The sequence below is a fragment of the Phyllobates terribilis genome, unplaced genomic scaffold (genome assembly GCF_046119375.1).
Source record: "Phyllobates terribilis strain yellow unplaced genomic scaffold, ASM4611937v1 Scaffold_13__5_contigs__length_258822181, whole genome shotgun sequence".
Lineage (NCBI taxonomy): Eukaryota > Metazoa > Chordata > Amphibia > Anura > Dendrobatidae > Phyllobates > Phyllobates terribilis.
Window position 1 is genome coordinate 168,594,335 of NW_027362773.1, and position 13,574 is coordinate 168,607,908.

The window sequence follows — 13,574 nt, forward strand, 5'->3', positions numbered from 1 at the left end:
GCGGGCATGCTGGGAGCAGTAGTCCCCGGCGACAGGTGCGGGCATGCTGGGAGCAGTAGTCCTCGGTGACGGGTGCGGGTATGCTGGGAGCAGTAGTCCTCGGTGACGGGTGCGGGTATGCTGGGAGCAGTAGTCCTCGGTGACGGGTGCGGGTTTTCTGGGAGCAGTAGTCCCCGGCGACAGGTGCGGGCGGTCACGTGCTGCTCTCGCACTTTGTTACCTCAGTGTCGGGGGCGCGCACATTATCGGGTCGCGCGCTCCTCCGGGTCCCGGGTGGGGGGTGAAGATGGCGGCCGACGGCGGCGAGCGGGAGAGTTTACCCGAGGACTGGTCGTACGGGGTGTGCGCGGACGGACGGGTGTTCTTCATCGAGTAAGGCGGGAAAGTGAGCGGGAAGTCGGGAGCGGAGCCCGGGGCAGAACTAACGTGTCCTCTCTCTGCAGTGACCGGAGCCGGAGCACGAGCTGGCTGCACCCGCGCACCGGAGAGCCGGTCAACTCCGGCCACATGATCCGCTCAGGTACCGGCGGCCAGTGACAGGAGGGACCCCCACCTGTGCGAGGACGGGACACCCCCCCCCGTCACCTGTGCGAGGACGGGACACCCCCCCCGTCACCTGTGCGAGGACGGGACACCCCCCCGTCACCTGTGCGAGGACGGGACACCCCCCCCGTCACCTGTGCGAGGACGGGACACCCCCCCCCCCGTCACCTGTGCAAGGACGGGACACCCCCCCCGTCACCTGTGCGAGGACGGGACACCCCCCCCCGTCACCTGTGCGAGGACGGGACACCCCCCCCCCCGTCACCTGTGCGAGGACGGGACACCCCCCCCCCCCCGTCACCTGTGCGAGGACGGGACACCCCCCCCCCCGTCACCTGTGCGAGGACGGGACACCCCCCCCCGTCACCTGTGCGAGGACGGGACACCCCCCCCCCCCGTCACCTGTGCGAGGACGGGACACCCCCCCCCCCCCGTCACCTGTGCGAGGACGGGACACCCCCCCCCCGTCACCTGTGCAAGGACGGGACACCCCCCCCGTCACCTGTGCGAGGACGGGACACCCCCCCCCGTCACCTGTGCGAGGACGGGACACCCCCCCCGTCACCTGTGCGAGGACGGGACACCCCCCCCGTCACCTGTGCGAGGACGGGACACCCCCCCCGTCACCTGTGCGAGGACGGGACACCCCCCCCCGTCACCTGTGCGAGGACGGGACACCCCCCCCCGTCACCTGTGCGAGGACGGGACACCCCCCCCCGTCACCTGTGCGAGGACGGGACACCCCCCCCCCCGTCACCTGTGCGAGGACGGGACACCCCCCCCGTCACCTGTGCGAGGACGGGACACCCCCCCCCGTCACCTGTGCGAGGACGGGACACCCCCCCCCCGTCACCTGTGCGAGGACGGGACACCCCCCCCCCCCCGTCACCTGTGCGAGGACGGGACACCCCCCCCCCCCGTCACCTGTGCGAGGACGGGACACCCCCCCCCCCCCCGTCACCTGTGCGAGGACGGGACACCCCCCCCCCCCGTCACCTGTGCGAGGACGGGACACCCCCCCCCCCGTCACCTGTGCGAGGACGGGACACCCCCCCCCCCGTCACCTGTGCGAGGACGGGACACCCCCCCCCGTCACCTGTGCGAGGACGGGACACCCCCTCCGTCACCTGTGCGAGGACGGGACCCCCCCCCGTCACCTGTGCGAGGACGGGACCCCCCCCCGTCACCTGTGCGAGGACGGGACACCCCCCCCGTCACCTGTGCGAGGACGGGACACCCCCCCCGTCACCTGTGCGAGGACGGGACACCCCACCCCCCCGTCACCTGTGCGAGGACGGGACACCCCACCCCCCCGTCACCTGTGCGAGGACGGGACACCCCACCCCCCCGTCACCTGTGCGAGGACGGGACACCCCACCCCCCCGTCACCTGTGCGAGGACGGGACCCCCCCCCCCCGTCACCTGTGCGAGGACGGGACACCCCCCCCGTCACCTGTGCGAGGACGGGACACCCCCCCCCCGTCACCTGTGCGAGGACGGGACACCCCCCCCCCGTCACCTGTGCGAGGACGGGACACCCCCCCCCCGTCACCTGTGCGAGGACGGGACACCCCCCCCCCCCCCGTCACCTGTGCGAGGACGGGACACCCCCCCCCCCCCGTCACCTGTGCGAGGACGGGACACCCCCCCCCCCCGTCACCTGTGCGAGGACGGGACACCCCCCCCCCCCCGTCACCTGTGCGAGGACGGGACACCCCCCCGTCACCTGTGCGAGGACGGGACACCCCCCCCCGTCACCTGTGCGAGGACGGGACACCCCCCCCCCGTCACCTGTGCGAGGACGGGACACCCCCCCCCCCCCCCCCGTCACCTGTGCGAGGACGGGACACCCCCGTCACCTGTGCGAGGACGGGACACCCCCCCCCCGTCACCTGTGCGAGGACGGGACACCCCCCCCCCGTCACCTGTGCGAGGACGGGACACCCCCTCCGTCACCTGTGCGAGGACGGGACCCCCCCCCGTCACCTGTGCGAGGACGGGACCCCCCCCCGTCACCTGTGCGAGGACGGGACACCCCCCCCGTCACCTGTGCGAGGACGGGACACCCCCCCCGTCACCTGTGCGAGGACGGGACACCCCACCCCCCCGTCACCTGTGCGAGGACGGGACACCCCACCCCCCCGTCACCTGTGCGAGGACGGGACACCCCACCCCCCCGTCACCTGTGCGAGGACGGGACACCCCACCCCCCCGTCACCTGTGCGAGGACGGGACCCCCCCCCCCCGTCACCTGTGCGAGGACGGGACACCCCCCCCGTCACCTGTGCGAGGACGGGACACCCCCCCCCCGTCACCTGTGCGAGGACGGGACACCCCCCCCCCCGTCACCTGTGCGAGGACGGGACACCCCCCCCCCGTCACCTGTGCGAGGACGGGACACCCCCCCCCCCCCGTCACCTGTGCGAGGACGGGACACCCCCCCCCCCCCCGTCACCTGTGCGAGGACGGGACACCCCCCCCCCCCGTCACCTGTGCGAGGACGGGACACCCCCCCCCCCCCGTCACCTGTGCGAGGACGGGACACCCCCCCCCGTCACCTGTGCGAGGACGGGACACCCCCCCCCGTCACCTGTGCGAGGACGGGACACCCCCCCCCCGTCACCTGTGCGAGGACGGGACACCCCCCCCCCCCCCCCCGTCACCTGTGCGAGGACGGGACACCCCCGTCACCTGTGCGAGGACGGGACACCCCCCCCCCGTCACCTGTGCGAGGACGGGACACCCCCCCCCGTCACCTGTGCGAGGACGGGACACCCCCCCCCCCCCCCCCGTCACCTGTGCGAGGACGGGACACCCCCCCCCCCCGTCACCTGTGCGAGGACGGGACACCCCCCCCCCCGTCACCTGTGCGAGGACGGGACACCCCCCCCCCCCCCCACCCGTCACCTGTGCGAGGACGTCGGGAACCCTCACCCCGTCACCTGTGCGAGGACGGCGGGACCCCCCCCCCCCGGGTACTAGTGATATTATACCCCAGATACAATTTATTACTTATCCTGAGTTACATCCTGTATTATACTCCAGAGCTGCACTCACTATTCTGCTGGTGCAGTCACTGTGTACATAAATTACATTGCTGATCCTGAGTTACATCCTGTATTATACTCCAGAGCTGCACTGACTATTCTGCTGGTGCAGTCACTGTGTACATACATTACATTACTGATCCTGAGTTACATCCTGTATTATACTCCAGAGCTGCACTCACTATTCTGCTGGTGGAGTCACTGTGTACATACATTACATTACTGATCCTGAGTTACATCCTGTATTATACTCCAGAGCTGCACTCACTATTCTGCTGGTGCAGTCACTGTGTACACACATTACATTACTGATCCTGAGTTACATCCTGTATTATACCCCAGAGCTGCACTCACTTTTCTGCTGGTGGAGTCACTGTGTACATACATTACATTACTGATCCTGAGTTACATCCTGTATTATACTCCAGAGCTGCACTCACTATTCTGCTGGTGCAGTCACTGTGTACACACATTACATTACTGATCCTGAGTTACATCCTGTATTATACCCCAGAGCTGCACTCACTTTTCTGCTGGTGCAGTCACTGTGTACATACATTACATTACTGATCCTGAGTTACATCCTGTATTATACTCCAGAGCTGCACTCACTATTCTGCTGGTGCAGTCTGTGTACATACATTACATTACTGATCCTGAGTTACATCCTGTATTATACCCCAGAGCTGCACTCACTATTCTGCTTGTGCAGTCACTGTGTATATACATTACATTACTGATCCTGAGTTACCTCCTGTATTATACCCCAGAGCTGCACTCGCCATTCTGCTGGTGCAGTCACTGTGTACATAATTACATTACTGATCCCGAGTTATATTTTGTATTATACTCCAGAGCTGCACTCACTATTCTGCTGGTGCAGTCACTGTGTACATACATTACATTACTGATCCTGGATTATACTCCAGAGCTGCACTCACTATTCTGCTGGTGCAGTCACTGTGTACATACATTACTGATCCTGAGTTACATCCTGTATTATCTTCCAGAGCTGCACTCAATATTCTGCTGGTGCAGTCACTGTGTACATTACATTACTGATCCTGAGTTACATCCTGTATTATACTCCGGAGCTGCACTCACTATTCTGCTGGTGCAGTCGCTGTGTACATACATTACATTACTGATCCTGAGTTACATCCTGTATTATACTCCAGAGCTGCACTCACTATTCTGCTGGTGCAGTCGCTGTGTACATACCATGCATTACTGATCCTGAGTTACCTCCTGTATTATACCCCAGAGCTGCACTCACTATTCTGCTTGTGCAGTCACTGTGTACATACATTACATTACTGATTCTGAGTTACCTCCTGTATTATACCCCAGAGCTGCACTCGCCATTCTGCTGGTGCAGTCACTGTGTACATACATTACTGATCCTGAGTTACCTCCTGTATTATACCCCAGAGCTGCGCTCACTATTCTTCTGGTGCAGTCTGTGTACATACATTACATTACTGATCCTGAGTTACCTCCTGTATTATACCCCAGAGCTGCACTCGCCATTCTGTTGGTGGAGTCATTGTGTACATACATTACTGATCCTGAGTTTCCCCCTGTTTTATACCCCAGAGCTGCTCTCACTATTCTGCTGGTGTTCATACATTACATTACTGATCCTGAGTTACATCCTGTATTATACTCCAGAGCTGCACTCACTATTCTGCTGGTGCAGTCACTGTGTGCATACATTACTGATCTGGATTTACATCCTGTATTATCCACCAGAGCTGCATTCACTATTCTGCTGGTGCAGTCACTGTGTGCATACATTACTGATCCTGAGTTACCTCCTGTATTATACTCCAGAGCTGCACTCACTATTCTGCTGGTGCAGTCACTGTGTGCATAGATTATATTACTGACCCTGAGTTATATCCTGTATTATACTCCAGAGCTGCACTCACTATTCTGCTGGTGCAGTCACTGTGTACATACATTACATTACTGATCCTGAGTTACATCCTGTATTATACTCCAGAGCTACACTCACTATTCTGCTGGTGCAGTCACTGTGCACATACATTACATTACTGATCCTGAGTTACATCCGGTATTCTACTCCAGAGCTGCACTCACTATTCTGCTGGTGCAGTCACTGTGCACATACATTACTGATCCTGAGTTACCTCCTGTATTATACTCCAGAGCTGCACTCACTATTCTGCTGGTGCAGTCACTGTGTACATACATTACTGATCCTGAGTTACATCCTGTATTATACTCCAGAGCTGCACTCGCTATTCTGCTGGTGCAGTCACTGTGTACATACATTACTGATCCTGAATTACATCCTGTATTATACCCCAGAGCTGCACTCACTATTCTGCTGGTGCAGTCACTGTGTACATAAATTACATTACTGATCCTGAGTTACATCCTTTATTATACTCCAGAGCTGCACTCACTATTCTGCTGGTGCAGTCACTGTGTACATACATTACATTACTGATCCTGAGTTACATCCTGTATTATACTCCAGAGCTGCACTCACTATTCTGCTGGTGCAGTCACTGTGTACATGCATTACATTACTGATCCTGAGTTACATCCTGTATTCTACTCCAGAGCTGCACTCACTACTCTGCTGGTGCAGTCACTGTGCACATACATTACATTACTGATCCTGAGTTACCTCCTGTATTATACTCCAGAGCTGCAATCGCTATTCTGCTGGTGCAATCACTGTGTACATACATTACTGATCCTGAGTTACATCCTGTATTATACTCCAGAGCTGCACTCGCTATTCTGCTGGTGCAGTCACTGTGTACATACATTACATTACTGATCCTGAGTTACATCCTGTTTTATACCCCAGAGCTGCACTCGCTATTCTGCTGGTGCAGTCACTGTGTACATACATTACATTACTGATCCTGAGTTACATCCTGTATTATACTCCAGAGCTGCACTCACTATTCTGCTGGTGCAGTCACTGTGTACATGCATTACATTACTGATCCTGAGTTACATCCTGTATTATACCCCAGAGCTGCACTCACTATTCTGCTGGTGCAGTCACTGTGCACATACATTACATTACTGAGCCTGAGTTACATCCTGTATTATACTTCAGAGCTGCACTCACTATTCTGCTGGTGCAGTCACTGTGTACATACATTACATTACTGATCCTGAGTTACATCCTGTTTTATACCCCAGAGCTGCACTCGCTATTCTGCTGGTGCAGTCACTGTGTACATACATTACATTACTGATCCTGAGTTACATCCTGTATTATACTCCAGAGCTGCACTCACTATTCTGCTGGTGCAGTCACTGTGTACATGCATTACATTACTGATCCTGAGTTACATCCTGTATTATACCCCAGAGCTGCACTCACTATTCTGCTGGTGCAGTCACTGTGCACATACATTACATTACTGATCCTGAGTTACATCCTGTTTTATACCCCAGAGCTGCACTCACTATTCTGCTGGTGCAGTCACTGTGTACATACATTACATTACTGATCCTGAGTTACATCCTTTATTATACTCCAGAGCTGCACTCACTATTCTGCTGGTGCAGTCACTGTGTACATACATTACTGATCCTGAGTTACATCCTGTATTATACTCCAGAGCTGCACTCACTATTCTGCTGGTGCAGTCACTGTGTACATGCATTACATTACTGATCCTGAGTTACATCCTGTATTATACCCCAGAGCTGCACTCACTATTCTGCTGGTGCAGTCACTGTGCACATACATTACATTACTGAGCCTGAGTTACATCCTGTATTATACTCCAGAGCTGCACTCACTATTCTGCTGGTGCAGTCACTGTGTACATACATTACTGATCCTGAGTTACATCCTGTATTATACTCCAGAGCTGCACTCACTATTCTGCAGGTGCAGTCACTGTGTACATACATTATATTACTGATCCTGAGTTACCTCCTGTATTATACTCCAGAGCTGCACTCAATATTCTGCTGGTGCAGTCACTGTGTACATACATTACATTACTGATCCTGAGTTACCTCCTGTATTATACTCCAGAGCTGCACTCACTATTCTGCTGGTGCAGTCACTGTGTACATACATTACATTACTGATCCTGAGTTACATCCTGTATTATACTGCGGAGCTGCACTCACTATTCTGCTGGTGCAGTCACTGTGTACATACATTACATTACTGATCCTGAGTTACATCCTGTATTATACTCCAGAGCTGCACTCACTATTCTGCTGGTTCAGTCAGTGTGTACATACATTACATTACTGATCCTGAGTTACATCCTGTATTATACTCCAGAGCTGCACTCACTATTCTGCTGGTGGAGTCACTGTGTACATACATTACTGATCCTGAGTTACCTCCTGTATTATACTCCAGAGCTGCACTCACTATTCTGCTGGTGCTGTCACTGTGTACATACATTACATTACTGATCCTGAGTTACATCCTGTATTATACTCCAGAGCTGCACTCACTATTCTGCTGGTGGAGTCACTGTGTACATACATTACATTACTGATCCTGAGTTACCTCCTGTATTATACTCCAGAGCTGCACTCACTATTCTGCTGGTGCTGTCACTGTGTACATACATTACTGATCCTGAGTTACCTCCTGTATTATACTCCAGAGCTGCACTCACTATTCTGCTGGTGCAGTCACTGTGTACATACATTACATTACTGATCCTGAGTTACATCCTGTATTATACTGCGGAGCTGCACTCACTATTCTGCTGGTGCAGTCACTGTGTACATACATTACATTACTGATCCTGAGTTACATCCTGTATTATACTGCGGAGCTGCACTCACTATTCTGCTGGTGCAGTCACTGTGTACATACATTACATTACTGATCCTGAGTTACCTCCTGTATTATACTCCAGAGCTGCACTCACTATTCTGCTGGTGGAGTCACTGTGTACATACATTACATTACTGATCCTGAGTTACATCCTGTATTATACTCCAGAGCTGCACTCACTATTCTGCTGGTGCAGTCACTGTACATACATTACATTACTGATCCTGAGTTACCTCCTGTATTATACTCCAGAGCTGCACTCACTATTCTGCTGGTGCAGTCACTGTGTACATACATTACATTACTGATCCTGAGTTACATCCTGTATTATACTGCGGAGCTGCACTCACTATTCTGCTGGTGCAGTCACTGTGTACATACATTACATTACTGATCCTGAGTTACATCCTGTATTATACTCCAGAGCTACACTCACTATTCTGCTGGTGCAGTCACTGTGCACATACATTACATTACTGATCCTGAGTTACATCCGGTATTCTACTCCAGAGCTGCACTCACTATTCTGCTGGTGCAGTCACTGTGCACATACATTACTGATCCTGAGTTACCTCCTGTATTATACTCCAGAGCTGCACTCACTATTCTGCTGGTGCAGTCACTGTGTACATACATTACTGATCCTGAGTTACATCCTGTATTATACTCCAGAGCTGCACTCGCTATTCTGCTGGTGCAGTCACTGTGTACATACATTACTGATCCTGAATTACATCCTGTATTATACCCCAGAGCTGCACTCACTATTCTGCTGGTGCAGTCACTGTGTACATAAATTACATTACTGATCCTAAGTTACATCCTTTATTATACTCCAGAGCTGCACTCACTATTCTGCTGGTGCAGTCACTGTGTACATACATTACATTACTGATCCTGAGTTACATCCTGTATTATACTCCAGAGCTGCACTCACTATTCTGCTGGTGCACTCACTGTGTACATGCATTACATTACTGATCCTGAGTTACATCCTGTATTCTACTCCAGAGCTGCACTCACTACTCTGCTGGTGCAGTCACTGTGCACATACATTACATTACTGATCCTGAGTTACCTCCTGTATTATACTCCAGAGCTGCAATCGCTATTCTGCTGGTGCAATCACTGTGTACATACATTACTGATCCTGAGTTACATCCTGTATTATACTCCAGAGCTGCACTCGCTATTCTGCTGGTGCAGTCACTGTGTACATACATTACATTACTGATCCTGAGTTACATCCTGTTTTATACCCCAGAGCTGCACTCGCTATTCTGCTGGTGCAGTCACTGTGTACATACATTACATTACTGATCCTGAGTTACATCCTTTATTATACTCCAGAGCTGCACTCACTATTCTGCTGGTGCAGTCACTGTGTACATACATTACATTACTGATCCTGAGTTACATCCTGTATTATACTCCAGAGCTGCACTCACTATTCTGCTGGTGCAGTCACTGTGTACATGCATTACATTACTGATCCTGAGTTACATCCTGTATTATACCCCAGAGCTGCACTCACTATTCTGCTGGTGCAGTCACTGTGCACATACATTACATTACTGAGCCTGAGTTACATCCTGTATTATACTCCAGAGCTGCACTCACTATTCTGCTGGTGCAGTCACTGTGTACATACATTACATTACTGATCCTGAGTTACATCCTGTTTTATACCCCAGAGCTGCACTCACTATTCTGCTGGTGCAGTCACTGTGTACATACATTACATTACTGATCCTGAGTTACATCCTTTATTATACTCCAGAGCTGCACTCACTATTCTGCTGGTGCAGTCACTGTGTACATACATTACATTACTGATCCTGAGTTACATCCTGTATTATACTCCAGAGCTGCACTCACTATTCTGCTGGTGCAGTCACTGTGTACATGCATTACATTACTGATCCTGAGTTACATCCTGTATTATACCCCAGAGCTGCACTCACTATTCTGCTGGTGCAGTCACTGTGCACATACATTACATTACATTACTGAGCCTGAGTTACATCCTGTATTATACTCCAGAGCTGCACTCACTATTCTGCTGGTGCAGTCACTGTGTACATACATTACTGATCCTGAGTTACATCCTGTATTATACCCCAGAGCTGCACTCACTATTCTGCTGGTGCAGTCACTGTGTACATACATTACATTACTGATCCTGAGTTACATCCTGTATTATACTCCAGAGCTGCACTCACTATTCTGCAGGTGCAGTCACTGTGTACATACATTATATTACTGATCCTTAGTTACCTCCTGTATTATACTCCAGAGCTGCACTCACTATTCTGCTGGTGCAGTCACTGTGTACATACATTACATTACTGATCCTGAGTTACCTCCTGTATTATACTCCAGAGCTGCGCTCACTATTCTGCTGGTGCAGTCACTGTGTACATACATTACATTACTGATCCTGAGTTACATCCTGTATTATACTGCAGAGCTGCACTCACTATTCTGCTGGTGCAGTCACTGTGTATATACATTATATTACTGAACCTGAGTTACATCCTGTATTATACTCCAGAGCTGCACTCACTATTCTGCTGGTGCAGTCACTGTTTACTTACATTACATTACTGATCCTGAGTTACCTCCTGTATTATACTCCAGAGCTGCACTCACTATTCTGCTGGTGCAGTCACTGTGTACATACATTACATTACTGATCCTGAGTTACATCCTGTATTATACTCCAGAGCTGCACTCACTATTCTGCTGGTGGAGTCACTGTGTACATACATTACTGATCCTGAGTTACCTCCTGTATTATACTCCAGAGCTGCACTCACTATTCTGCTGGTGCTGTCACTGTGTACATACATTACATTACTGATCCTGAGTTACATCCTGTATTATACTCCAGAGCTGCACTCACTATTCTGCTGGTGGAGTCACTGTGTACATACATTACATTACTGATCCTGAGTTACCTCCTGTATTATACTCCAGAGCTGCACTCACTATTCTGCTGGTGCTGTCACTGTGTACATACATTACTGATCCTGAGTTACCTCCTGTATTATACTCCAGAGCTGCACTCACTATTCTGCTGGTGCAGTCACTGTGTACATACATTACATTACTGATCCTGAGTTACATCCTGTATTATACTGCGGAGCTGCACTCACTATTCTGCTGGTGCAGTCACTGTGTACATACATTACATTACTGATCCTGAGTTACCTCCTGTATTATACTCCAGAGCTGCACTCACTATTCTGCTGGTGGAGTCACTGTGTACATACATTACATTACTGATCCTGAGTTACATCCTGTATTATACTCCAGAGCTGAACTCACTATTCTGCTGGTGCAGTTACTGTACATACATTACATTACTGATCCTGAGTTACCTCCTGTATTATACTCCAGAGCTGCACTCACTATTCTGCTGGTGCAGTCACTGTGTACATACATTACATTACTGATCCTGAGTTACATCCTGTATTATACTGCGGAGCTGCACTCACTATTCTGCTGGTGCAGTCACTGTGTACATACATTACATTACTGATCCTGAGTTACCTCCTGTATTATACTCCAGAGCTGCACTCACTATTCTGCTGGTGGAGTCACTGTGTACATACATTACATTACTGATCCTGAGTTACATCCTGTATTATACTCCAGAGCTGCACTCACTATTCTGCTGGTGCAGTCACTGTGTACATACATTACATTACTGATCCTGAGTTACATCCTGTATTATACTCCAAAGCTGCACTCACTATTCTGCTGGTGTAGTCACTGTGTACATACATTATATTACTGATCCTGAGTTACATCCTGTATTATACCCCAGAGCTGCACTCACTATTCTGCTGGTGCAGTCACTGTGTACATACATTACATTACTGATCCTGAGTTACCTCCTGTATTATACTCCAGAGCTGCACTCACTCTTCTGCTGGTGCAGTCACTGTGTACATACATTACATTACTGATCCTGAGTTACATCCTGTATTATACTCCAGAGCTGCACTCACTCTTCTGCTGGTGCAGTCACTGTGTACATACATTACTGATCCTGAGTTACCTCCTGTATTATACTCCAGAGCTGCACTCACTATTCTGCTGGTGCAGTCACTGTGTACATACATTACATTACTGATCCTGAGTTACCTCCTGTATTATACACCAGAGCTGCACTCACTATTCTGCTGGTGCAGTCACTGTGTACATACATTACATTACTGATCCTGAGTTACCTCCTGTATTATACCCCAGAGCTGCACTCACTATTCTGCTGGTGCAGTCACTGTGTACATACATTACATTACTGATCCTGAGTTACCTCCTGTATTATACTCCAGAGCTGCACTCACTATTCTGCTGGTGCAGTCACTGTGTACATACATTACTGATCCTGAGTTACCTCCTGTATTATACTCCAGAGCTGCACTCACTATTCTGCTGGTGCAGTCACTGTGTACATACATTACTGATCCTGAGTTACATCCTGTATTATACTCCAGAGCTACACTCACTATTCTGCTGGTGCAGTCACTGTGTACATACATTACATTACTGATCCTGAGTTACATCCTGTATTATACTCCAGAGCTGCACTCACTATTCTGCTGGTGCAGTCACTGTGTACATACATTACTGATCCTGAGTTACATCCTGTATTATACTCCAGAGCTGCGCTCACTATTCTGCTGGTGCAGTCACTGTGTACCTACATTACTGATCCTGAGTTACATCCTGTATTATACTCCAGAGCTGCACTCACTATTCTGCTGGTGTAGTCACTGTGTACATACATTACATTACTGATCCTGAGTTACATCCTGTATTATACTCCAGAGCTGCACTCACTATTCTGCTGGTGCAGTCACTGTGTACACACATTACATTACTGATCCTGAGTTACATCCTGTATTATACTCCAGAGCTGCTCTCACTATTCTGCTGGTGCAGTCACTGTGTACATACATTACATTACTGATCCTGAGTTACATCCTGTATTATACTCCTGAGCTGCACTCACTATTCTGCTGGTGCAATCACTGTGTACACACATTACATTACTGATCCTGAGTTACATCCTGTATTATACTCCAGAGCTGCACTCACTATTCTGCTGGTGCAGTCACTGTGTACATACATTACATTACTGATCCTGAGTTACATCCTGTATTATA

General features: G+C 51.0%; 1 protein-coding gene across 4 annotated transcripts in view; it reads left to right on the forward strand.

The window, feature by feature from the left end:
* The first annotated feature begins 213 nt into the window (after window positions 1-213).
* The window catches only part of PLEKHA7 (pleckstrin homology domain containing A7), a 374,164-nt gene continuing 360,803 nt past the window's right edge, over window positions 214-13,574 (forward strand). For 3 of the 4 annotated variants that reach the window (XM_073659044.1, XM_073659045.1, XM_073659046.1), the window contains exons 1-2: window positions 215-372; window positions 444-520. In XM_073659044.1, the coding sequence (XP_073515145.1) occupies window positions 287-372; window positions 444-520 (163 nt within the window). In that variant the 5' untranslated portion in view covers window positions 215-286. Of the gene's footprint in view, window positions 373-443; window positions 521-13,574 lie in introns of all 4 variants that reach the window. The other variant, XM_073659050.1, reaches the window with a different exon arrangement.